Genomic DNA, 25,997 nt, shown 5'->3' on the forward strand with positions numbered 1-25,997 from the left:
GTTAATATTACATAAATTAAATTATTTGATTAAATTGCCTTTCTCCTTTTGCAGATAAATATCCCATAAATCAGAATATCTCTTAGCAAAATGTATTGAGGAACGATCAGCTATTAATTGAGCACTTTCAAGGTAAAAGTTTCGATCAAAACAACACAGTGTCTCGTTCGACAGGATGAGTGTCGCTGCAACTGATCTCGCCGGTCTCGTTCAGCAAGTGACTCACTCTCGAGGTAACGTCGGATAAGAATGAACGCGAACAAATAACCTCGAGTTTCTTTCTCCTGTGCATCGCATCGGTTCGATTTGCGGGATCGTCCCCGATGCAGCCGCCGATTGAGCACCACTGGAGCCGATCTAGTCGGAGTGGCATCCTTCGTGTGTCGCGAGCCACGGCTCCCTCTGACACGTGTCATTCGTGGCACCAGACGGCTTTGAATAAGAACGAACAGCGGCCAAACGACAAAACGATTCCGTACGTGTCGCGCGCGTTAAGAACCGATCTTGTTGCTCGAGAAAAATGGAGAAAGAACCATGTAATTTTCCTTTCATAGTATTGTAAAGAATGTTGAAGTAAATTTAACAATATTGTTACATAGAAATTATTTTTATTTAATGTGTGAAAATTGTTACAGCAAAAAAGCGTCATTTATATTTTCTACCAACGTGAGTAAGTCTTCTTTAAGCTTGATAACTCCTATTAACGTCAGAATCAGAGAGTAAACAATATTGTTTAACTTTTATGGATGATATTTTTTTTCCATATTTTTTAAATTTTTAATGTAAGATTAATTCCTTGTCGCAATGTGCTTTGTTACTTGAACTTGGATAATGTATTATTAATAACTCGATGAGCAAAATTCTTATAAAACTGTAATCTATATACTGTTCTGATAAAAATTATCGAGATGGAAAACACTTTGAATTGTTTGTGTACTTGTCGAGTTATGAATCATAATAATTTTATTAATATAATAATATTTACTTGCATCATCTTTTTATTTTTACACGATTAAAAGTAATATTTCGAGCAATTATTATTTGTTATATCTTTACAATATCATAAAAAACATACAAAACGTACGTAGACAAAATTTATTCAAGTTTATTCAAGAGAAAGTTTACTCAAAAAATGATTTTAATTTCATAATAAAAATTCTCTCTCAAAATTCCCCTAAAAAGTTATCTCTGTTATCTTTTATTATCGCGCAAGTAATCGTAAATTATTCTGTCAAATCTGATGTTATTGTATAAATATCTCGATAGCCAATCACTTACTTAATACGATCGTTTTTCAGATATAAATTGGGAATCACGCAAATTGAGCGGCGATGCCGAAAGGAAAGCGTTTCTAGATCTGGTTCAGCGCGGTTAGCTTCTCTCGGCGGAAATCGTGATTCCCATAGCTTTCCCCCGCATCGTGGTGGTCCACCATTGTTCGCGGCGCGTTATGAATGAGCGGAACGCGAGACTTGAACACGCGCGCGTATTCGAGTTAGAGTCGATCGAGAATGAGAAAGGAAAAAAAGAGACGAATCGTGCGAGAAGATGACCGCGATTATCGACGATCCTGTTGCATCGCATTGGATCGTGTTTCCTGTCGATCCCCTCCCTCGCACGATAATTCGCTATCAATCGGACGATAACGCAAGACTGGAATATCAGTAGTGTAATTGCGCGATATTGTTCCTCAAATTGGGGAAAAATTATTTTGCATCGATTAGAATCTTTAAATAAACTCGAGAAAAATTTGTGAAAATTATGACTTTGATTATGAAGTCGGTAATGATGAAGAAAATGTTTGCAATAGACAAAGTAAAGAAAAAAAATTGTATTAAAGGAATTGGGACTTTTTGTAATCCACTTGATTTTGTTAAAAATATTGATATATATGAAACATTTAACAAATTTCAATTAGAGTAAGATAAATGTAAAGTTTCCAGTTTCTTATTAAGCAAGGAAGGAAGGAAGGAAATTGTTTTACAGACAACTCTGAAACGTTGCATCCTCGTTATAAAGTCTAATCACTTCATTAATCGTAAGATACAAATATAGCATATACCGTAAAAAATATTAAAAATTATATGGACAATAAATGAGTATAATAAAATTGCATAATTATTATTCGTGTAACTTTTAACATTTTCTTACAATGTATGAAAATGATGTAAATTTTTGCGAGTTATTATTTCAAATTTTCGCATTAATCTGGATTGATAAACATTTCCGATATTTCCGTCTTTCATATATCACTGGGTTTTTCGTGCAATCATGCGAATTAATTAATATCAACTTCATAGTAATTTCGTATGACGCGAACGTGTTACCTATCACCTTTATAGCTGATGGCGATTCGTATAGGACGGGCACGTCACATTACACACGTACAACACACATCGATGACCTGACGTCATCCGATGTGGGGAAGTTGTTATCGTTCATCTTTGCACGCGACATTTATAAAGTGCACCCCGATGACGTTCACATTTACGTATTACTTAATATCACACGCTCGGGTACGTTGACAACGTAATAATTATGGTAAACAAGATAGAAAGTTTCATCATATCTTTGTCTTCCGTTAGTTTTGCTTTCGACAAATTATTTCAAATTAAATTTTAAAACTATTTCTTTTAGTTGAGTCAAAGATCAATTCAATGAGCTGCAATGCATCGTAAAAAATTTTGCGTCAGTCTTTTTTTACATACATATCACATCAATTAATCACCTGTGCTATATTTATATTATCAATAATTTCAAATCATAATTTAATATCTGTAATCTTTATATTGTGATTTTATCTTAATTTTATAATATTGGTTTTAAAACATTTCTTGATTACTTTTTTCCAGATGGATGTATCAAATTTTATTAATTTTTCTTCATTAAAAAATAATATAATTCTTTTTACTTTCAATAATAATTTTGATCGAAAAAATGACTTCTCAGAATTAGTAAATTCTTTCACATCACCAAAGAAATAGTTAAACCGACGCATATTTGACGTATCCAACGTATTCGCTATTTAATCGAGCTGACGGAAGTACTCGTTTTTTTCCTCTAGAGATATTTGCACGCGGCATGCAAAGGTCTCTATACGTAAACATTTTGCGCGAACTTTCGTGACAATGACGTTACGCGTAGCGAGGATCGTAAGAACGCCCCTGCATTGACGTAAAGCCAAGGTTAACACAGGGACGTCTCGAATCGAACGCCTACGGGTAACTAGCGCGGGCGCGACCTACGACCTTAACAATCCACGTGTCCACCTGTTCCGTCTCGATTTCAACGCCACGTTAAATTCATCGATTTAACGCGGTAGAAGCGCGCGATTAATTGGCACGGTCAAATAAATATATTCCGATGTTGCCTTTCAATTTCTAACATAATTTTTTTTTAATTATTATATACGTGTAGTTATTGTTTCTTAGAAATAAATAATATTTAAAGAAATAATAATATAATATAATATGATATGACATGATATGATATAATGTAATATAATACTTTTAATATAATATTTAAATAAATAATGATAATAGTATTTAAAATAAAATTATTTGAAACTAAAATTTTTCCTTTAATCGGTAAAATTTATAGAAAAGTGTTAATTTATACAGGGTGACCCATTTTAACTTAGGCAGCTAAATAACTCGAAAAATAAGCAAGATAGAGAAAAATGTTTTAGACAAAAGTTGTATGGTTTCGAGGGGGCCATAAGATGGTATCATTGGTTTGACCTTGAAGAGTCATTTGAAGGTCACGTGAAGGTCACTTCAATTTTTTTAAATGGAATACCCTATATATTTTTGTACATTCTTGTAGCTTATTTCGAGAGCTTTCCAAAACACTATAATTAAGTACCTTTCCGTTAAGTACTTTTTGAGTTATGATGCTTGAAATAATTTCTTAATTTTACATAAACCGTAAAATATCTTGTAAAATATTCATTTTTCGATTATCTTACCTTAATACTTTTATGTACAAAATAATGAGAGGAATCAATTGGTGTAAAGAAAACACATAGTTGTTTTTAAGAAAAAATATGGAATTGTTAATTGCAAATTACATATTTTTTCTTCGAAACAACTATGTGTTTTCTTTACACCAATTGATTCCTCTCATTATTTTGTACATAAAACTATTAAGGTAAGGTAATCGAAAAATGAATATTTTACAAGATATTTTACGGTTTATGTAAAATTAAGAAATTATTTCAAGCCTCATAACTCAAAAAGTACTTAACGAAAATGTACTTAATTATAGTGTTTTGGAAAGCTCTCGAGATGAGCTACAAGAATGTACAAAAATATATAGGATGTTCCATTTAAAAAAATTGAAGTGACCTTCACGTGACCTTCAAATGACTCTTCAAGGTCAAATCAATGATACCATCTTATGGCCCCCTCGAAACCATACAACTTTTGTCTAAAACATTTTTCTCTATCTTGCTTATTTTTCGAGTTATTTGGCTGCCTAAGTTAAAATGGGTCACCCTGTATAACATATTTTTAAACATCCTTTGAAATATTTATATATATTATATATACATCCTTTTGTGCGAATAACATATAAAAACTTTTTCCTCAAAGTAATTTTAGAAATAAATCTCGATCAATATCGCGGCACTGAAAAGCGAAACACTATTCGAGAAAACGTCACACAACTGCTTATCTTCAATTGTCATCGTCCAACTTGATAAGCGTACCGTTCGCATACAATAACCGACGCGATTCGATGCTTTGGATTAATGCTGTCAATACCGGGGATACCCGCATATATCTCGAATAACATTCGGATAGTATTCGTGAATTCGATTAACGGTCGAGCATACGGGAATAGCGCCTAACCGTTTAGCCGCAATCGCAAAGGACCGAGATTCGCAAATCTGATAATTTTTGCAACAACAAAGGAAAAAAAAAATAAATTTTACTATTCGGATATTGCCAGAAATGCTAAACAGGAAGACGAGGGTTTGCGAGGGTATATATTTGAATTTCTCGAGTATAAACGGTATATTGAACGCATCGGATACGTTCGTCTACCGCGTGACGCGAGGAGCGCCTCCCTCGTGCGTGCTTCCACCTCCAAGGTGAGGAAGTTGGATGGGGAAGGAAGGAAGGAAGGAAGGAGAGTCGCCGCCAACTTTGTAACAAGTTCGAATTCCCACAGCGGCGTAGGCACACCTACGCTTGCCCGGCAAGCGATGAAGGTGGAGAGAAGGAGACGAAGACGAAGAGGAAAAAGTAAGAGTATAAGAGTAAAAGAGATAAAGGACTTACCATGTGAACGTTGGAGAGCCCGACCGAGTCGCTCTGCTTCTTGTCCGTCTTCTTGGCCTGCCGCTTCGCCTTGCTCTCGAGGAAGCGTTGCTTCAGCACCTGGGTGTCGTATGTATTCTGCTCGCACAGGCCGTTGAAGCTCTGATCGAACCTGGGGATGCAGTCGGTCTGTCTACGCCGATAACTCTCGATTCTGCGTCGCAAACGGTCCACGACCGCCTGCCTCTTCGGGGTGAGCACTTCACCCATGCCGGGTGCCTGGCCCATTTGTTGTTGCTGCTGTTGCTGCAGATGCAACTGCTGTTGGCCGGTTAGGCCCAGCTGACCGGACGCGTTCAACTCGTGGATCGCGGACTGACCGAGGACGTTGCCGGGTACGTTGCCGGTGTGCCCGTTCGGGCCCTGGCCCGCGCACACGGAGATGGTGCCGGGGGGGCCTTGCGGGGGCTGACGGGACAGGAGCCCCCCGGCCTCCATACAGCCCCCTAAATCCACCGCAGGATAAGCCAGTTCTCAATTAGTGCCACCGAGGTGGTCGTTGATTACGCGCGATGCCGGCCGCGCGACCTCGTCGTCCTCTACCACCGGCTGCACCGATGTCCGCGTGCCGTGCATCCTCCAATCCGCTGGCGTGTCGACGATCGTCCCCGACTTCCGACAGGGAAGCATCTGGCTGCGTGTAATCGCGCTGTCGGGGCGCCCCCGGACTTGACCGCGGTCAAGATCGATGCTCCGTCTTTCGCGAGACCTTGTTTCGAGGCAACGACTCGCTCGCTGTCAAAGTAGCTGTCTCGATCACGAGAGAGATCGAGAGACGTCCCTATGTAACGGTTACGACGGAGAGATATTCCGGAGTTGGCGCACATATACATACACACTCGCGACTCCCGCGATACGCGATACGACGTGATGCCACCGGCGCGCGGCGTCGACGCGACTCGTCAATGAACGCGGCGCGTTCCGCCTTTTGTTCGTGATCCACGTGACCGCGCGCGCGATAGTGCGCGCGTCGTCGCACGGCCCGTTAAATCGTCGCTCTCCTTCCTCCAGTATTATTTCGAAACTCCGCACGAGTGCGAATTACCGCGTCCAGCGCGTCTCCATCGAGCGGTCGCGTTCGCGGCTACATTTACGGCGCTAATATCCAGCGCTACGTTCAAGTCGGACGTGCGCCGTATTCGGATTTCACGCGAAACGTCAATGTTTATGATATATACTCGTACACGCGCGTTGTACGCGTCACTTCGAGTCCAGTGTCGCGTCAGAGTTCACTGGAAATAATCGGCTTCGGCAACTGTCACTCTCGACAAGGCGCGCAACGGAAGATTTGACGAGACGGTGGGACGGAAGGTTCGCCGCGCGCGACTAACTTCACGATAAGAGCCCGCTCGAGTCCTTTCTCCCGTTCGCCTCTTCTCTCTCCATCCCACGGGCGCGTGTCGCCCCTCTCTCTCTCGCGTTCGCTCGTTCCCCGTCTCTCCGTATTGCTCTCGTCACGGAGATGCTGGCGTAAGAAGGAGAGGGGGATAGGGGCCACCGCGACACACAAGCCTTTCGCGGCTTCGCACAATCCGGGGGACCTCCTTCACGACGGTAGTCGCGTTGCTCCGTTTCTCGACGCGCCAAAATCTTGCCGACGCGCTCGATTCGATGTTATCGACGTATCGAATGATCGTCGTTAGATGAAGGAACACACTGAGTAAACACCAACGCGACCTTAGGTACTTACGGCGGATTCGTTCGGTGCGTCGAGCGCGCTGGACGTCACAACAGGTAGTTGAGCGAGGGCAGCGTGCTGCCGCTTGTCCGGAGAAAGAGAAGAAAAGAGAGCGGGTGGGAGCGAGAGGTCGTCAAACGGCACCGCGGAAGAGAGACGCCACCTATCGGATAGAACGAGAAGGAAACGCGCCGCGACGAACGAGCTGGTTGAGCGGGGGGAGGGGGCGAGACGAGGGGGGAGAGCGTGCGCGCGCGCCAAGGAGTGAGGAGGAACGAGGGATCGCGAGAGACGGTGACGAAGACGGAGAAAGAGAGAGTGGGAGGAAGAGGGAAGGGAGGGAGCGGCGGGTTCCAACGTTCGGCTCCGAGTTCCTCCTGCGCGCACTTCGTGCATGAGACGCAGCTTGAAGTTGGCCGCGCGCGCGAGGAACGTTCTTCACCTTTCTCCGGAATCTATCCCTTTTCCCGTCGCGCTGTCCCGTTCTCTTCTCGCGTGTTTCCTCTCCATAATTCTCGCTTCCTCTCTCCTCTCCCTCGTTATACCGAGATCGAGCACTCCGCGATCGACGATCCGAGTCTCGTTATTTCGAAACGAGGACTGTCGCGAGCGCGCTTGCTCGCGAGGAACATTCCGGAAGTCGCTTGAAGTCGTCCGAGCCGTTGACACGCGCGAAATTCGTTTTTCGCACACACAGTCGTCGCGCACTCCGGTCGCGCACGTTGCGCGAATATTGGTTCACTGACACATCCACACACACGTGCGATCCCGATCTGTCGCGGGTAAATCACACAAAGTCACGTCGAGCGTCGACATTAAACGCGCTGCGCGCGATCGTACCAAACAATTACATAACCTCACTTTTCGCGTGTCGCGCACACACGCACGCGCGCGCGCGCGCGCGCCTCTCGATGCAACTGACTCGGCTCTCGCTTCGACTTGATTCTCTCTGTCTCTGTCTCTGTCATGCGGATGCTCGCGCGCGATCGCATCCGGCGACAAAACGAAGGATCGCGCTCTCGAAGGACTTGCTTCTATCAAACGCGCGATGCCATTAACAGAACTGCGCATAGGGATAGAACGATGTATCGTTCAAACGGCGAACCATAATTACTGCCGCCGCGACGCGAGCGCACTCTGGTGGCGATGCGGGAAATCGCTAGAAACGTCAGCTGTCGATTGACTTCACTCGCGTGGTGTCATCGTTTAATGGATATCGAAACTACGACAACAATGGTCGATTATGGGATAATAATCGCAAAACATGTCGCAAAAATCTCAATGAAGTATACACGTGAACTTAACCTAACCTAACCAATCTAAAATAATCTGTTTACAAAATCGGTTGACGGTAGATTAAATACCACAATAAAAAAAATAATCTGTGTACATATTGACAGGTGAACGATAATTTTTGTTGTATTTACTATATTCATATACTTTTAGTAAATATATAAAATTTCAATATGAAGAATGTAATTATTTTGCGTTGTCTCTAAATAAGATATAACTTTATGAGCACTTTTTAGGTTAAATTGTATACATAAATTAAATGCTAAATTATTTTTCAGATAATATATTAGGATGGCTTCAGACACAAAAGAAACGATAAAAGTTAAAACTAGATTTCCTGCGATACTAGGCACAAAACCATCTATAAGAAATGCACAATTGCTTATATCAACAGGAATACTTTCACTAGATGATATAATAGGTTTGCGTGCATGTGTTATTTTGTTTCTTTACAAGAGAATCGTATTTCTTTAATTTTAATTTTTTTCCCTTTTTAGGTGGAGGTTTACCCATTGGTTCAATACTTTTAATTGGTACGTATTCTAATAAGTTTGTTGCTTTGTAAATAATTCATTGTTTGAAAACTTTGTAAATATAAGATATATATAATTTTATAAGATATATATAATTGCTTTTTAAAAATAATCTATAGTTTGTAAACTTTCTAAATATTTTACAAAATATAATTAATTACAGAAGAAGACAAGTATGGTCTCTATGCTAAGACTGCATTAAAATACTTTATGGCAGAAGGAGTAGTCACATCTCAGCCTATACTGGTTGCCTCGCAAGATATCCAACCTTCTCAATTTGTATCAGAATTGCCTGCAGTTATAAACGATCCAGATTTATATACAAAAACTGTAAATAACATAGATGAAGAAATGAAAATTGCTTGGCGATATCAAAATATGAAAGTAATAGACTCATCTCCTATGGCAAGTCAAATCTTTGGTCATTATTATGATCTTACAAAACCAATGCAACAAGATCTCTTAGAACATGCAGATATAAAACAGTGGCATGAAAATAATCTGCAGTGGCGAAATAATATATTTGAAAATACTGCTTACACTGACTTGTTACATACTGTTGAAGAAACTTTGCGTAATGAACAATATCTTATCTCTGAAACAACAGATAAAAGGAAAATTTTAAGAATTATTATACATTCTCTGGGATCAAGATTGTGGCTTTCCGATACAGAAGAATCTTCAAACCGAGATTTGTTAAAATTCTTATATTGCTTCAGAGCACTTTTGAGGAACTCGTATGCAGTTGGCGTAATAACAGTCCCAATTAGTAATTTTGACAATACTGTAAGTTTTAAAAGAATTAATTTTAAAAGAATTTTTATTATAGTGATTACAGTTAATTTATAATGTATGTTTTTTTTCTAGAATGTCATTGAAAGAATTGAACACATGTCAGACATAGCAGTCAGATTAGAATCATTTGCAGGATCTGTCAAGGAGACCAATCCATTGTTTAAGGATTATCATGGACTTTTACATATTGAGAAATTGTCTGCATTAAATACATTGGCACCTCGCTGTACAGACTTTAGAGATCTAGCATTTAAATTACGTCGTAAAAAATTTATCATAGAAGTCAGTCAAATTTATGATTTTGTTTAAGTTCAAGTAATGGTATTGATATGAATTTTTATATTATGTATTTTACTTGTAGGTTCTACATTTACCACCTGAATTTGAGGATACAACACAACGAGAGCAAGATGAGCCAATAATATCCTCTACTGGATGTATGAGTGGATCTCATAAGAATATGTTAGAGTTCTAAGTTTGAACGTTTTATAAACAATTAAATTTAATAAATTAACATATGTATATTTATATTAATCAGAGTAAACATTTATATTTTATAATTGATTCTATTCTCATCTACTATATTTTCTGTCAATTTAGATACACAATTATTTTTGTTATTACAATTTCTATCTCTTACTAATATCATTATTGTAAATATTTATATATATTTATATATATTTACGATTTTACTTTATACCTGTAAATAGCAAATTGAATTTTCACGTACGCGTGTAAGCCGTGCCTATTCCGTTTAACGGGAAATGCATGGTGTGGCGGCTGAATTAATGTAGACAAGAGGAGATAGGCTTCGTGCACACTTACAATAATGCGCATAAAATATCTTTTTGCCGTGTTACGCGGTATATGATCTCAACCTGCAATTTCGTTTACACCATAGAAAGATTCCTATAACGAATATATTCGAAGAATAATCAGTTATTATATGTATAATTAATGACATTTTAAAATAGTGAAATGTTTATTAAAATATTATTACGTCCTCTTATTAAATAATAAATATTTTTACATAATCATGGAAAAATATATATATAATATATAGCGTGATTTGCAAATAAGATTTTCAACTGTAAATAATACAATAAAAAAATAAGAGAAAAGTGTCATAGAATATATTTGTAAATTTAATTTCTTTCTGTCGTATTTATAAATCTAAAAGTTTTATGAAACGTTACTTTTTATATTATTAAAAAAATCGAAGGAACTTCATTGATGGAAAGAATATTAATCTCTTTGTGATTTTTTTTGCATATTTTAGTTTTGTTATAGAAAATATATTGTCTTATAAAAAACCTAACACGATTTAAAATCTTTCTATATAATCATTTTTAAAGCATCACGAAATATCGTCCCATGTAACATTTTAAAGTGCTCTAACTGAGCTCTTTATTAAAAAACTAAATTTATAGAAACTTGTAATATATATATGTACTTGCAATGTGTGTATATATATATATATATATATATATATATATATATATATATATACACATTGGATAATATGCGTATAAATGTGCGCCATTTTATTATTAATATTATTAATATACTTATACTTATTATATATATATCATACTTATTATATATATATATATATATATATATATATATATAATAAGTATGATATATATATAATAATATTAATAATAAAATGGCGCACATTTATACGCATATTATCCTTACATACACGTAAAAAAGGAATTTTAATAATTTTAATATTTGTCTACAAAATAATGTAACATATGCAAAAAATAGTACAATTATGATATATAAAATTAATACACAAAAGTATATTTAACATCTGAACGAGTGGGCATCTGCTATTGAAAGTTCTTCTCTTGATCAAGTGAAACCTTCACTCAAATCATACGTAAAATGAAGCAGCCAAACAACCGCGTATGCATATAAACTTTTCATTCCCCTTCCGTTTTTTTTTGCATCCACACCTTTCTACTTCCTTCCGGTTCCGTCCGGTCGGTCGCACATGAGGGCACGCAAGCGCGCCTACAGACGCGTACGGCAAAGTCCCATCCACCGCATACAAGGGGGTTTTCAGTCCGTCAACATACGCGATCAGGTCCGCTTCGGAAGAAGAGCGGATTATAACTCGTAGCGAATTGTTAAATGACACAATCTTGCGAGTCGAATTATTATGCGGCGTGTAGAGTGTGATTGTGGAAACTTATGTGACTAAAAAAAGTCACTTGCAAATCAATAATTGTTTATTAAAAGGAACGCGCCCGGATATAACAATGGAAACTGGAAGATTAGCCATATCACGCGCCTTTGTTTGCTGCTCGAATATAATCTTCTTGGTGAGTTATCGATTATTTTTGTTTCTCAAATATAAAATCTCATTTTACATACTTACTGTTACTAGTTTTTATAAATTTTGATGGATAATGACATTTGAGTAAATAAATATATATGAAATGATATGTCGGTTAATATGATAGAAATCGATCGATATACATATCTCGTGTAAAATGATTATTAAAATTATTTGGTATAAATTCAATTTTTATAAAAAAAAGAATTCTTTCAGATTTCAGGTTTTGCATTGATGTCATTGGGTGGATTATTATTAGCCGATAATGAACGGATTTTATTATCACGTCTACTAGGACCTGGTGATATTCATCCTGATCAACCACTCTTTTATTATCTGGCTTTTGCTATAGTTGCACTAGGATTTCTCATTGCCATCACCGGGCTTCTCGGATGCTGGGCAGCTTGTCTCTTCAATCGCTGCATCACAATCTCCGTAAGAAAGATCTATATATTTTTTAATTTTACAATATAAAAATTCCATACACGTATTTAATAATATTTTATATCTTCGAAAAAAACATGTAATGCGCCAGTATTTTTATATTTTTTATATTGTTTTATTCAATAATATTCATTATTCAATGCGTGTAACATCAAAAATTTATCTCTACAATGTTATCAAAAATTTACATAGTCATTTGCAACAATTCTTTTTTATAGCGATAATTTTAACAACATAAATCAATAAAAATATTGTATAGAATACAATATATGGAAGTAATTGTAATGGTTTTCGCGTATTTATGAAGAAAAAATTTGTTTGAATAAAAATCGAGATACGAAAAATCGGGATTAATCACGTAATCGGAGTCTATTCTATTCGTAACATTTCGTTGAATTCACTATGGTATGTTATTCATCGAGCCTATCTGAAACTAGATTTCCTACTTTGGAATCAGTCACGCGTCGTTGCCCGGAAACGGATCTGCTCTTATGCAGACACGCGCGTAAATAAAAGGAGGGCGCGTCCGACTGCCGCGTAAAAACACTAATTATTTGCTCATGGACGAGCGAATGTGAATTAGCTCGTCGAGAGAATAATACGAGATAGTGCTCTTTTTTTTGAAAAGCAAAAATTGCTTAGCGTTTCTAATTTTTACGTATACACTAGTGGAACGGATTGAATTAAAAAACATATTTCACATTGAATTAAAAAGAAATATATAATATTAAAATAAATATATAAATTAAATATATAATATAATATTAAACTGTTAAATATTAAACAGATATTATTATACATGGAGAAATATTATTCGTGAATATAATCGTATATAGTAACATGCAAAATTGATAGCTATCTCAATATAAATAAATAATTGGGATTGATCCTTTAATTTTGCACTTTCTAGTATCTCGTGACGATAATTTTGCTGCTTCTCGGTGAATGTACCGTGTGCATCATCGCCGTTTTTTGGCCTCACATATTGGGGATCGATGTAAGACCGGCGCGTTTGATACGCGCTTTGCAACGCAGTTACTCTGTTCCTGGTCGCGAACAATTCACGGCGGCCCTCGATCTTGCACAAACGACGGTAAGAAAGTCTATATATCGTTTTTTTTAATTTATACAAAAATAAAAAATATAGATTTGAACCAGTGTCTTTTAAATTGTCATTATAATTGTATTACGTAACTATTTAAATATTGCAAACAAATTGATTCGTAGACATCAACTTGTACATACAATTTTTTTAACAAATTAATATAATAAAAATTAAGATTGTAAAAAAAATTGAACTTATCTATTTCATTACTTATATATATTACATATGTGATATTTCTTTTTACAACTCTTTAGATTTTATATCGTTGTGACGATTACAGTTCGCCTGTTGCGGTATAAACGGAAGCAGCAATTACGGCACGTCGTGGTGGCGGCTGCAGGAAGTCGGCCGAAGAGAATTAGTAGTACCTCTCAGTTGCTGCACCCTGAATAACGCCAATGAGACGGACTCTTTTCTCAATCCTGAGCCTGCCAATCTCACTTTCTGCCAGGCTCTGAACCCTGCTGAACATCAATACGCCCGACACACGGTGGTATGCTCGATAATCAGGAAGTTATTGCTCCCCTTTTTTTTTCGCCATGTCATGCGAACGCATGCGAGACGGCACTTTCGATTCTTATTAAAGATAAATGCGGATGCCCGCATATATCAAACGGGGACAAATGCGTTTTAAATATGGAATATCGACATATTGTCGATGGAAGCACAATTCGCAAGACACGTGCGTTACTATTTTATACAACTCTCATTTTATTGCAAAGTTGGAAAGAGCTATTTTATTTTAATAAAAGATAAAATTGTATATCTTGCATGAATGCGAAAATCTAATATTTTCGCGAAATTATATTTTTGAAAGAAATATGAATTTCATTTTTACTCCAATTTGCTTTTCTGTAATTATGTTCTGTAAATGTAAATGTTTCGTGCTTTGTTAGGAAATTTGTGATAAAGCCGGCATGTCCTCGTGCGTGAATTTTAGAGAATCGTATACTAATGTTAATGGCTTTTGTCTTATCTGGCAAGGTTTTCATAGAGAAAGATTGTGAGCAAACTTATTCAAATGCGGGTAGCTCTGATATTTCAGTGTTGCAGTCACTTTTCTGTAATAGTATTTCGCTACACATTAATGTCGATAATTTTTCTTCTTTAATAATTTCTTTGTTTATTTAGGGTTGTCTTGAATATATCGAAAAATGGACGCAAGATCAGGCATTGATACTACTAGCTATCGTATTAGCCGTCATGTTTGTTGAAGTCACGGCGCTCCTCAGCATACTTCTCGCTTGCTCTCGAGGAAACAGGAGAAGCAAGTCGCAAGCGTCGACTTTTACCTCTACGCAGACTTTAAGTCCATTTACCGAGAGCGATCATGATTTTAGTAAGAGAAGTTTCTGTCTTAAAATTTGCGATTTTAGATCACACGATTTCACGCCACAAATAATTGAAATGTTTCGTATTTTATATGTCTTTATAATTATACACTTCATACAATTATTTTTAATTTCTATTTATTTCTAATTTTTATTATTAACTTTATATTTTTTTATGTAATTTATATAAATTATAGGTATAGGTATCGAGAACAGGATGCATACGGCCGGGACGACATTTGGTGCCAAATCATGAAGATGGCTGGAGGGCAGTCAAGGACGGACAACGGTCGACGTTAAGGACGCGAATAATCGAGAACCCACATGCGATGATACTAAATATAGCGTATTAGCATCGAGTAAAAAGAGCATAATCGAGGAATGGCGAAATCCCTCCAAATATTCCGAGGATTTATTACGAAACGATCAAACATACGAGGAACGGGCGGTCGATGTTATAATCGATAATCGTCCTCAGGAGTATCTTAAGAAATTTTCACAGAACGCGCCCACCTTAAAGATCGTGAATGATGACGTCAATAAAAATAGCAACGATGACAAGCTGATTAAGATTAAAAGACCTCAAGGTGGTGGTACAGTTAGAAGCATCCCTATTAAAGATTATCAAGCATCGATTGCGTATAACATCGGTACGTTACGACGATCCATGGCACCTCAATCGCAATTCGAGACTTTAGTCTCTGAACCTGAAAAAAGCATTTACATACCAGCGAAGAAAATTCCTACAACCAGTAATTTGCATCCTCGGACAGCATTGCAGACTACATGCATCGCCGCGCAAATGGAAACCGATAATAGTCGCAAGAGATCACTCTGCCACTTTTGTAACAGTCAGCGCGATTCACGTAGCTGCTGTTGCACTGATCCGAATAAGAACGCCGAAAAGAATCGATATTTTAATAAGACAGAAGACCAAAGATCGCAGGACGGATCCGACATAGATGAATATTTTCATAGGAGCTCACGCAGGGGATTTAGATCGAGTTACGATCATTGGCCTTCGAGATGTACGCGCGAGTCTTCGGGAAATACAACGGTAACGGTGGCGTGTACAAAAGATGGAAAAGTGAAAACTGAAGATACCGATGCATTGCAGGTAGCGGAGGGTCACGTTGGCCAAAAGATATCGACGTATGAACAAAACACTCGACGTAGCCTACGTAGCTCCAATCCTAGGTATCGATCGCTTTTCGAGGTAAAGGGACACCGAAGCATCGGTGTGCCATTGGTAGGTATGCACAACGCCTGTGGCTTACCCGTCGTAGCTTCCTGGCACAACCATGAGCTTTTGGATCCTCTGCGAATTGCAAGGTCTGTTTACAAGAATCCTCGCACTGTTGCTAACGTGCGACGTCGAACTCAGAAACGGAAAGCGCCGCAGCCGAATCGCGAGATGATACATTCTAGAGACGTCGATCGCAATACTACAAGATCGACAATCAAAACGGTGGGTTATCTGGATGTTGTTAACAGCGGTGAGAAATCCAGGCGAAAGCATCGTCGCTCATCGTTTATCACAACTAAAGCGGGATCGTTGTCCTCGAAGAATTCCTTCAAGAGAACAAATAAATCTAGAAAGCACGGAATTAAAGTAAGTTCGCTGGTAGATACTTTTGGCAGGAAATCGATTAAAACGGGAAGCGCGAAACGGACGACTCTGTACGCAAAAGATGATGGCGAAGAGGCTGTACAAGTTTTAAAAAGCTTATGTTTAAATCCTCTAGCGCGTGCCAATCCGGAAACGGATATGATGTGGTGAAACAAAGTATTCATCGATGCAGCTTTTTGTGTTTTTAATAATTATTACATTAATATATTTTATCAAACCATTTAAAATAAAAAAAAAAAACAAATTTCTTCATCAATTGTACAAGCGATTTAATGGATACGGTTTATTTTGCTATTAATTTAAAGCCAAATGTGTAAAAAAAATATGAAATAAGATCTTTTTTTATTCCTTCTTATTTTTATCTATTATCTCTTATGTTTATTTTTTCGTACAAGTAAATTAATTACGTATGAGTTGTGTGTAAATATATATATACATATGATATGTTATTGAATTTTATATTTGAAGTTTTATAATAAACGGAATCCTTGTGCTGCCCTCATTAAAGTTAAGCGTTGTTTTATTTTTATGAAATGTGATTTATGTATTATATGATATATTTCATAAAGCTTTTCTGGAACATTATCGTTTTCGATGAATCTTTAGCTTATTACAAGATTTATACTAATATTGTTACATATGTTATTGCGACAAGAATAATCTGAAACACACAATAAAAATTTATGAAGTTATATTTCAATGATACAGGAGGAATGAATAAATTGATCTTACCTGAAATATTAAATTTAAATTTAGTATGAAGAAATCTGCGGCTGTGAAGGTATATCTCCGATGATAAAAATATAACATCATTTCAATGTTGTCCTAAAATCAATTATTTTTATTAAATAACTTATAATTTTGTTACAAAGCAGGGGAGAGGACAAAGAAAGTTTACCATGCGATATTTTTTGTTTTGAAAAGATAGTCCATATTTTAATACCTGATATTCAACGCGATTTGCCTGGAATAACAATAATAATATTATACTCGAGATTTTTTTCCTTAACAATTAAGATGCCTTAGAATATTCTACTTTCAAGGAAATGTCAAATAATTTTAACATTTTAAAAGAAATAATTCTTTATAGCAACGCTTTTTATATTTACTTCGTAAGTCACAAATTGATACATTCCGTAGAAATAATTAGTTTGATAGAATAATTGTATTATATTTTCGATATCATATTTATTTATGTCCTCTGTTGCGAACAAATATATAAGTCTGACGTATTCTAGCAATATAGAAAAGGAAACGAAGAAGCTGCCCGTCGCGTACATCTTATTTATTTGATTCGCACTATCAATGAGCACACGATGCAAATAGCGCACATCGTAAACCGTGATTTCGCCCGGCGATCCAGTGACCGGTAATTGCGAAACATTAGGTATTATTGTTTTGTTCAGATGATAGAAACGTTGGCCTATCAAATCCAGAAATATACCAGTTATAAAGATGTCATAGGTGCCTATAATCATTGGAATGATGTTTTCGATCATCTTTTGTATCGCTCCATCCGCTATATTCGCACTAATAATATATGTTCGTCTACTCAGATCGCATGCTGTTATTACGAAATATAGCCATATGAATATGTGCTTATCCTTTCTCTCATGTCCTAGTGCTCTTGCCTTGTCATCATACATTTCTAGTTTGTCGGAAAACTGAAAGGATTACAAGACACGATATAATGAACGATGTATTTAAATCTTCGCATATCACTTATTTTTTTAAACTTTACAAGTTAATGTTTTTAAGGTATATATATATATATATATACGTACATATATATATATATATATATATATATATATATATATATATATATATATACATATTTATTCACGTATATATATATATATATATATATATATATATATATATATATATATATATATACGTGAATAAATGTGTATGTGTAAAATATTTACATACATTTACCTTAATAAACTCTTGCTGTTGAAAGCATGCCACATAATTGTAAGGAATTATTGAAGCGACAAAAGTAGTAAACCGCAAAGTATTAAATATTATGAACTTTTGTTTAGCATCTTTTTCGAGCAATGCAATGTATGTATCATAGTAGAACATACCTGTGTACGTACAATGAATTAATATCCATAATGCACAATAACAACGGCCACCGGCACTCGGTTTCAATCGACCTTTCACTAATTTGCATGAAAGTAAACCAAATATTTTAATGATCATTGTTATTAACTTTAGATTTTGGAAAGGTGTTTGTAATGTCAATATCTTTTTTAACATGGTAAAAATATGAAGCGCTATTCGCAACAGACTAACAGCTTTTGATAATTTATTTTTACCGGCTACACAACACGAAGCTAGATAATTCACATAATGATTATTAGAGATATTCTCTATATGACTTCTATATAAATGAGTTCTATATAAATTATCATTTCGATTTTTATCTTTTTTTCATTGTTATTAAATTGCTAATATTAAATATTGCTATTATATATGCTATTAAATATTTTTTAACACATATTTTCTGATGCAATTTACATGTATGACAGAAGATAGAGACTTAAATCATAATAATGAAAGCTGATATAATCGTAGCACTGATAAACACTAAATCGCACATATAGTATTCTAAATCCATTTGCGACATCAGTCAATAAAAGTCAAATGACATTTATTTATTCGAAGATATGTGTTACAATTCTGTTTCATATCGAATCACGCAACGCTTAACACACAACATGCAACATGCAAAATACGATAAAGCTTCATGATTTGTTGTCATTTGTTATATATAAACTTATGTTACGCTTATTCAAAATCTATGTCACCGTTACTATCAAATCATTATTTATTATATTGCAAAGTAATCAAGTTTCACGCATATATGTATATGTTTATCACGTCGTATATGCGCAGAAATATGGGGAGAATATATGAAATAAGAGTTTTTTTATTCATTCTTATTTTTATCTATTATCTCTTGTATGTTTATTTTCTCGTACATTCATACGAATAAATTAATTACGTATATAAGTTGTACAGGGTATCCTACTAACTTGAACATCTTAAATATCTCGCTTGTTTTTGATGCTAAGAAAAAATGTTAGAAAGAAAAATTATTTTGTTTGAAAGAACCAATATTATGATGAAAACGAAATTTTTCTCAGTCATATTTTTCGAGATTTCAAGGTTATCAACACTTTTTTAAATGGAATCCTCAATTTTTTATTGCATACTCCTATAGATTTTCTCGAGATATTCCTATAGCCTTTCAAACAAAATAATTTTTCTCTTTAATATCTTGTCCTACTATCAAAAACAAGCGAGATATTTAAGATACTGAAGTTAGGGGACACCCTGTATATCTGATATGTTATTGATATTGGATTTTATATTTGAAGTTTTATAATAAACGGAATCCTTGTACTGTCCTCATTAAAATTAAGCATTGTTTTATTTTTTATGAAATGTGTTATGATTTATGTGTCATATAACATATCTCGATATAAAATTTTTTTTTAGAAACATTATCTTTTTCGATAAATATTTGGCTTATTACAAGATTTATACTAATATTATTATAAATGTTACTGCAACCAGAAGAATCTGAAACAAACAATATTTATGGAGTTATATTTATGGAATTAAAAATTTATGGAGTTATATTTCAATAATGGTACAAGAGGAATGTGAATAGATTGATCTTACCGAAAATATTATGCTTAAATTTAGTATGAAAAAATCTGCAGCTGTGAAGGTATATCTCCGATGATAAAAATATAACATCATTTCAATGTTGTCCTAAAATCAATTATTTTTATTAAATAATTTATATTTTTGTTGCAGAGCAGGGAGGAGAGCAAGAAACCTAAAGTTTACCATGCGGTATTTTTTGTTTTGAAAAGATATTCCATATTTTAATACTTGATGTTCAACACGATTTGCCTGGAATAATAATAATATTATACTCGAGATTTTTTTCCTTAACAATTAAGATACATTAGAATATTCTACTTTTAAGGAAATGTCAAATGTCAAATAATTTTAACATTCTAAAGAATTAATTGATAAAAAGAAATAATTTTTCATAGCAAAGCTTTTTTTTTATATTTACTTCATAAGTCACAAACTGATACATTGCATAGAAATAAACGGTTTGATAGATTATCTGTAGTATATTTCCGATCTCACTTCTCTTTGTACCCTCTGTTGCAAATATATACATATGGTTGACAAATTCTAGCAATATAGAAAAGGAAACGAAGAAGCTGCCCATCGCGTACACCTTATTTATTTGATTCGCACTATCAATGAGCACACGATGCAAATAGCGCACATCATAAACCGTGATTTCGCCCGGTGATCCAGTGACCGGTAATTGCGAAACATTAGGTATTATTGTTTTGTTCAGATGATAGAAACGTTGGCCTATCAAATCCAGAAGTATACCAGTTATAAAGATGTCATAGGTGCCTATAACCATTGGAATGATGTCTTCGATCATCTTTTGTATCGCTCCATCCGCTATATTCGCACTAATAATATTATATGTTCGTCTACTCAGATCGCATGCTGTTATTACGAAATATAACCATATGAATATGTGCTTATCCTTTCTCTCATGTCCTAGTGCTCTTGCCTTGTCATCATACATTTCTAGTTTGTCGGAAAACTGAAAGGATTACAAGACACGATATAATAAACATGTATTTAAATCTCCGCATATCACTTATTTTTTTAAACTTTACAAGTTAATGTTTTTATATATATATATATATATATATATATATATATATATCCCTTAAAAACATTAACTTCTAAAGAAATATCCTGTATATATATATATATACAGGATATTTCTAAAACTATGTCGGAGATTTTAAGGGCGTTTTCTAGGGGTTAAAATAAGAAAAAAAGTTCATATAAACATGGGTCCAAAAATCCTTTTCCTCCGAGTTATAGCCCCCTAAAGTTGAGGGAAAAAATCGAAAAATGTATTGTAAAAATAAAGCTCATTATTAATTATTACGCTGTGCAAAACTTTAACGTTCTATGAAAAAGTCTCCGAGAGTTACAATAAATTTTTCGATTTTATATGAACTTTTTTTCTTATTTTGACCCTTAGAATACGCCCTTAAAATCTCCGACATAGTTTTAGAAACACCCTGTATACAGGGTGTCCCTGAACGGTCTGTACAAACTTGTGAATAAGTTTCAGGGACCTAAACAAGCAGAAAATGTCCCATAAACATAGGGTCGGAAACGCTTGCTTCTGGATTTACACGACGGTTCGAAGTTTTCCTGCAATAGTTGGAGAAATTATTACGTCAAATCTCATAGGTGTTACAAAACTGTGTTTAAAAACATGAATGAATCAAATTATTCATTTGGTGAACTGGCGGATATCCATCTGGTGTATGGCCGTGCCGGTGGAAATGGACGGTTTGCCAGACAATGCGACGACGTGCGCAGGCTTCCTTGGAATCTAACGGAGGCCATTTCGAGCATTTGCTATAGCAAGTGTACTGTCCTGTTATGTCCGTGGCAAAACCGAGGAAATAAATAAACACAGTTTTGTAACACCTATGCGATTTGACGTGATAATTTCTCCAGCTATTGCAGGAAAACTTCGTCGTAACTCCAGAAGCAAGCGTTTCCGACCCCATGTTTATGGGATATTTTCTGCTTGTTTAGGTCCCTGGAACTTATTCACAAAGTTTGTACAGTCCATTCAGGGACACCCTGTATATATATATATATATATATATATGTATATATATATATATATATACAAGGTGTCCGATTCGTGAGGGATCAAACGAAAAGTGATGATAGATTGGGTCAAACTAAGAAGAAAAGTCCTCTACCATTTTGCAAAATTCGCAATAATTATTAAGTAATAAGCAAAAATGTCCCAGCGCATGAGAAGCGGTAAATCGCTTGTAGTGTGTGATTATTAAGTGATCAAACGAAAAGTGGTGATAAATTGGGTCAAACTGAAAAGAAAAGTTCTGTACCGTATTGCAAAATTCGCAATAATTATTAAGTTATAGGCAAAAATGTCTCAGAGTATAAGAAGCGGTAGACAGATCGCTTCTCATACGCTGAAACATTTTTGCCTATAACTTAATAATTATTGCGAATTTTGCAATATGGTAGAGAACTTTTCTTTTCAGTTTGACCCAATCTATCACCACTTTTCGTTTGATCACTTAATAATCACACACTACAAGCGGTTTACCGCTTCTCATGCGCCGGGACATTTTTGCTTATTACTTAATAATTATTGCAAATTTTGCAAAATGGTAGAGGCCTTTTCTTCTTAGTTTGACCCAATCTATCATCACTTTTCGTTTGGTCCCTCACGAATCGGACACCCTGTATATATATATATATATATATATATATATATATATATATATATATATATATATACGTGAATAAATATGTATGTGTACAATATTCACATTTACCTTAATAAACTCTTGCTCTTGAAAGCATGCCACGTAATTATAAGGAATTATTGAAGCGACAAAAATAGTAAACCGCAAAGTATCAAATATTATGAACTTTTGTTTAGCATCTTTTTCGAGCAATGCAATGTATGTATCATAGTAGAACATACCCGTGTACGTACAATGAATTAATATCCATAATGCACAATAACAACGGCCACCGGCACTCGGTTTCAATCGACCTTTCACTAATTTGCATGAAAGTAAACCAAATATTTTATTGATCATTGTTATTAACTTTAGATTTTGGAAAGGTGTTTGTAATGTCAATATCTTTTTTAACATGGTAAAAATATGAAGCGCTATTCGCAACAGACTAACTTGACTAACAGCTTTTGATAAGTTATTTTTGACGGCTACATAGAAGACATCATATAACGATTATTAGAGATACTTTCTATATGATTTCTATATAATTCTATATAATTTTATATAAATGGATTCTGTATAAATTATTGCCTTCGATCTTTTTTCATGCTGTTAAATTGCTATTTTCTTACATATATATTTCCGATGCAACTGACGTATGTGACAGAAGATAAAGATTAAAATAGTAAAAACTAATATAATCGCATCACCGATAAATCGCGCATATAGTATTTTAAATCTATTTCGACGCATCAGTTAATAAAAGTGAAATGACATTTATTTGCGTGAAGACACATTCTGTCTTATATTGACTCGCGCATCGCGCTATAGACATACAAAATTCAATAAAGATTCACGATTTGTTATATAACTTACGTTACGATTATTCAAAATCTATGTCATCGATACTATCAAATTATCATTTATTATATTGCGAATTAATGATTAAGTTCCACGCATATACGTTTATCACGCTTATTAAAAACTAATTATTTATTACTAAATTTTATTAATCTTCTTTTTCTTAATATATATATATATATATATATATATATATATATATATATATATATATATTTGCTTGTCTTACAAAAATGTGTAATTGATGAATATTTTAGTTGAAAGATTATATTAATATTATAAAGTAAGTAGTTATCGTTGCAATAATCTAGAAATAAAAATTCATGATAAAAAACGGCAAAAGTGTAATAAATATTTATAATTATTTATATGTGTGAATAATTTATATAAAATAAGAAGATACTTACAGATTGAAATAGAGGTAAATTAATTGTAAAATATCCTGCTGCATCAAAAGACACACGAGTGTTCCAGAAATACGTTAGGATTTCAATTTTTTTCTAAAATAAAGAAAATTTACAATCTGATACGAAAAGAAACTCCTATTCTTTATTAGATAATTACAATTACCATTGTTTGTCCTGCGTTAACAAGCAAAGTCATACTTCCATTTATGACACAACTGGTTTCATTTGCCTGAAATATGCAATTATTTACATTACACATCACACAAAATGGATTTTATAAATAAAATGAAATTATTCATAGTGAACTTCGTATAGTAATTGAAGTAGATTTAATTTTTCGTATACCTCTTTCGCTGTGTAGTGGCAAATTGCGCATAAAGTTAACATTTGCATAATCGGAGGAATAACGAAGGCACAAGCTATCAATGGCTTCATTTCTCGAAACAAATGTACATTCCCAAGAACGTGTATCATGAGATTCGCAAACCATATCAATAGAGGATTTCTGTATATATCGCTAAAAGCTTGCTGAGCATCGTAAAGCATCGAGTGCATAATTTGCACATTCGAGATGTCGATCGTCTTTGGTTCGTGTTGCGTTTTGTTCCACGATACCTTCGGCACGATCTTTTCGTTCAGATGTTTGAAACGTATCAGTATCAAATACAACAGGAGAGATTTCTCCAAAGTACCAAAAATGTGCATACATATCGTACATATATCTGAAATCATTCTGAAGAATAGATCCGTTGATCTTTTATATATTGTGACGCTTGCAAGCAATAGAATAATAGATATTACTAAAAGCATTGCAATTCTGAGTATCCATAAATTGTCCCTTCTTTTATTTTTTAATCGTGCAGCTTCGTAATCATAACTATCCAGTCGGTCGAAAAGCTGCGGTGAAAATTTATATCAGAAAAGTGTCAAATGCATATGATGGGTGGAAATGCAAATCATTTAGATAGTGTACCGCTTTTTCGTTTCATTATCCTCCTCTTACCTTGCCGAAGTGATTTTGCGAAGAGTAAGCAGCTATGACGTTAATGATAAGACTTATATACCCTATTAAATGCTTGATCAAGTCTACCGTTGTTCTTATTTTAATATGATCTTGTAGAAAATCGTTTAACAAGAAACAGGTATATGAGATATAGACGCCAACCCAAAAGACACCAATACCATAAAATGGCTTAGAGCAATGTTTTAATTGACCGTCTGTAATCTTGTTGGCAAACATTCCGCACAATTTGAACAACAATAGAAATGGCTTCATGCGTTCCGCGCATCGTCCATAAGATTTGAAATTCTGTTCTAATACCTGTTTTAATACGTGCATGCTTTCCGAAATCAATTTTGCGAATTTTTTTTCACATTGGTAAACGCACTTATTAATAACTGATATTTATTATAACTCGAAAGATATTATGCTTCAAGTATTGAATGTCGTTCGAAAAAAATCAGTTTAGCTGCGATCGAACGTGTCTGCAAACTGTATCGCGATTTGCATAAAGCTATTTTTAATGTATTCATTCTTCCATCCTCGCGTGCTAATAATAACAGCATTAGTCTACCCCATTAGCAATATTTCTCTATTTAAACAGTGGATTGAAAGGAGATGAAGAAATTTTATGTAAATTATTTTTATTTCTATTTTAATAAATTACGTATTCGTACTACTTATTATTATTCATCAAGATCGATAGGAATCCAAAATATTAAATAATCACTTCGATCTTTACGGACAATAATTATTATTTTAATACATAAGGCCACAAATATATATCATCCGTGTTACTTTATCGTTCTACTCGACAATCTAAAAATAATTTGGATTATGAGAGAACACGAAATATAAAACAATCGAATTATAGATGC

The 25,997-nt window shown here is 34.9% G+C and overlaps 6 protein-coding genes and 1 long non-coding RNA gene across 8 annotated transcripts in view; 3 read left to right on the forward strand and 4 right to left on the reverse strand.

Annotated features, from left to right (window-relative positions):
* Mam (neurogenic protein mastermind) overlaps positions 1 to 8,062 on the reverse strand; it is a 160,297-nt gene extending 152,235 nt beyond the window's left edge. The window contains exon 1 of one of the 2 annotated variants that reach the window (XM_083109731.1): positions 5,283 to 8,062. In XM_083109731.1, coding sequence (XP_082965857.1) covers positions 5,283 to 5,759 — 477 coding nt within the window. In that variant the 5' untranslated portion in view covers positions 5,760 to 8,062. The remainder of the gene's footprint in view (positions 1 to 5,282) is intronic. The other variant, XM_083109733.1, reaches the window with a different exon arrangement.
* Positions 369 to 2,521, forward strand: LOC145977651 (uncharacterized). Its single transcript, XR_014440601.1, has 3 exons — positions 369 to 536; positions 636 to 666; positions 1,299 to 2,521. It is a non-coding gene; the product is annotated as an uncharacterized LOC145977651 (long non-coding RNA).
* On the forward strand, positions 7,287 to 10,180 carry Elp4 (Elongator complex protein 4). The gene is made up of 6 exons (XM_083109737.1): positions 7,287 to 8,399; positions 8,571 to 8,713; positions 8,790 to 8,825; positions 8,989 to 9,611; positions 9,693 to 9,902; positions 9,982 to 10,180. The coding sequence occupies exons 2-6, from the start codon at positions 8,584 to 8,586 to the stop codon at positions 10,093 to 10,095; spliced, it is 1,113 nt and encodes a 370-aa protein (XP_082965863.1). The 5' UTR covers positions 7,287 to 8,399; positions 8,571 to 8,583; the 3' UTR covers positions 10,096 to 10,180.
* A 1,514-nt stretch (positions 10,181 to 11,694) lies between these two features.
* LOC145977653 (CD63 antigen) lies at positions 11,695 to 15,165 on the forward strand. The gene is made up of 6 exons (XM_083109739.1): positions 11,695 to 11,953; positions 12,184 to 12,402; positions 13,322 to 13,504; positions 13,797 to 14,009; positions 14,648 to 14,855; positions 15,045 to 15,165. The coding sequence occupies exons 1-6, from the start codon at positions 11,891 to 11,893 to the stop codon at positions 15,101 to 15,103; spliced, it is 945 nt and encodes a 314-aa protein (XP_082965865.1). The 5' UTR covers positions 11,695 to 11,890; the 3' UTR covers positions 15,104 to 15,165.
* Positions 15,166 to 16,853: 1,688 nt separating this feature from the next.
* On the reverse strand, positions 16,854 to 18,745 carry LOC145959261 (uncharacterized). The gene is made up of 5 exons (XM_083077933.1): positions 18,419 to 18,745; positions 17,587 to 18,141; positions 17,376 to 17,441; positions 17,210 to 17,302; positions 16,854 to 17,138 (listed from the first exon to the last, which is right to left on the reverse strand). The coding sequence occupies exons 1-5, from the start codon at positions 18,743 to 18,745 to the stop codon at positions 17,097 to 17,099; spliced, it is 1,083 nt and encodes a 360-aa protein (XP_082934059.1). The 3' UTR covers positions 16,854 to 17,096.
* Positions 18,746 to 20,032: 1,287 nt separating this feature from the next.
* Positions 20,033 to 23,337, reverse strand: LOC145959262 (uncharacterized). The gene is made up of 5 exons (XM_083077934.1): positions 22,942 to 23,337; positions 20,583 to 21,140; positions 20,348 to 20,413; positions 20,177 to 20,269; positions 20,033 to 20,074 (listed from the first exon to the last, which is right to left on the reverse strand). The coding sequence occupies exons 1-5, from the start codon at positions 23,266 to 23,268 to the stop codon at positions 20,033 to 20,035; spliced, it is 1,086 nt and encodes a 361-aa protein (XP_082934060.1). The 5' UTR covers positions 23,269 to 23,337.
* Positions 23,338 to 23,977: 640 nt separating this feature from the next.
* On the reverse strand, positions 23,978 to 25,458 carry LOC145959264 (uncharacterized). The gene is made up of 5 exons (XM_083077936.1): positions 25,123 to 25,458; positions 24,465 to 25,016; positions 24,283 to 24,348; positions 24,120 to 24,212; positions 23,978 to 24,019 (listed from the first exon to the last, which is right to left on the reverse strand). Exons 1-5 carry the CDS (start codon positions 25,456 to 25,458, stop codon positions 23,978 to 23,980), a joined length of 1,089 nt encoding a protein of 362 aa, XP_082934062.1.
* Positions 25,459 to 25,997: the final 539 nt, after the last annotated feature.

The sequence above is a fragment of the Camponotus vicinus genome, unplaced genomic scaffold, assembly GCF_025532165.1.
Source record: "Camponotus vicinus isolate PSW18456_S1 unplaced genomic scaffold, iyCamVici1.0 SCAF_1, whole genome shotgun sequence".
NCBI classification, from domain to species: domain Eukaryota; kingdom Metazoa; phylum Arthropoda; class Insecta; order Hymenoptera; family Formicidae; genus Camponotus; species Camponotus vicinus.

Coding starts and splice junctions, on each gene's coding strand:
- Elp4 (XM_083109737.1), top strand. CDS start 8,584: ATGGCTTCAGACACAAAAGAAACGATAAAAGTTAAAACTAGATTTCCT. Junction 8,826..8,988: donor TGGTTCAATACTTTTAATTG/GTACGTATTCTA, acceptor AATTAATTACAG/AAGAAGACAAGTATGGTCTC. Junction 9,903..9,981: donor GTAAAAAATTTATCATAGAA/GTCAGTCAAATT, acceptor TTTTACTTGTAG/GTTCTACATTTACCACCTGA.
- LOC145959262 (XM_083077934.1), bottom strand. CDS start 23,268: ATGTTAAAAAAGATATTGACATTACAAACACCTTTCCAAAATCTAAAG. Junction 21,141..22,941: donor AAGAGCAAGAGTTTATTAAG/GTAAATGTGAAT, acceptor TAATCCTTTCAG/TTTTCCGACAAACTAGAAAT. Junction 20,075..20,176: donor ATTTAAGCATAATATTTTCG/GTAAGATCAATC, acceptor TGTTTGTTTCAG/ATTCTTCTGGTTGCAGTAAC.
- LOC145959261 (XM_083077933.1), bottom strand. CDS start 18,745: ATGTTAAAAAAGATATTGACATTACAAACACCTTTCCAAAATCTAAAG. Junction 18,142..18,418: donor AACAGCAAGAGTTTATTAAG/GTAAATGTATGT, acceptor TAATCCTTTCAG/TTTTCCGACAAACTAGAAAT. Junction 17,303..17,375: donor AAAACAAAAAATATCGCATG/GTAAACTTTCTT, acceptor AATTGATTTTAG/GACAACATTGAAATGATGTT.
- LOC145977653 (XM_083109739.1), top strand. CDS start 11,891: ATGGAAACTGGAAGATTAGCCATATCACGCGCCTTTGTTTGCTGCTCG. Junction 12,403..13,321: donor ATCGCTGCATCACAATCTCC/GTAAGAAAGATC, acceptor TGCACTTTCTAG/TATCTCGTGACGATAATTTT. Junction 14,010..14,647: donor AATACGCCCGACACACGGTG/GTATGCTCGATA, acceptor TTGTTTATTTAG/GGTTGTCTTGAATATATCGA.
- LOC145959264 (XM_083077936.1), bottom strand. CDS start 25,458: ATGCACGTATTAAAACAGGTATTAGAACAGAATTTCAAATCTTATGGA. Junction 24,349..24,464: donor GCCACTACACAGCGAAAGAG/GTATACGAAAAA, acceptor TGCATATTTCAG/GCAAATGAAACCAGTTGTGT. Junction 24,213..24,282: donor TTAACGCAGGACAAACAATG/GTAATTGTAATT, acceptor TCTTTATTTTAG/AAAAAAATTGAAATCCTAAC.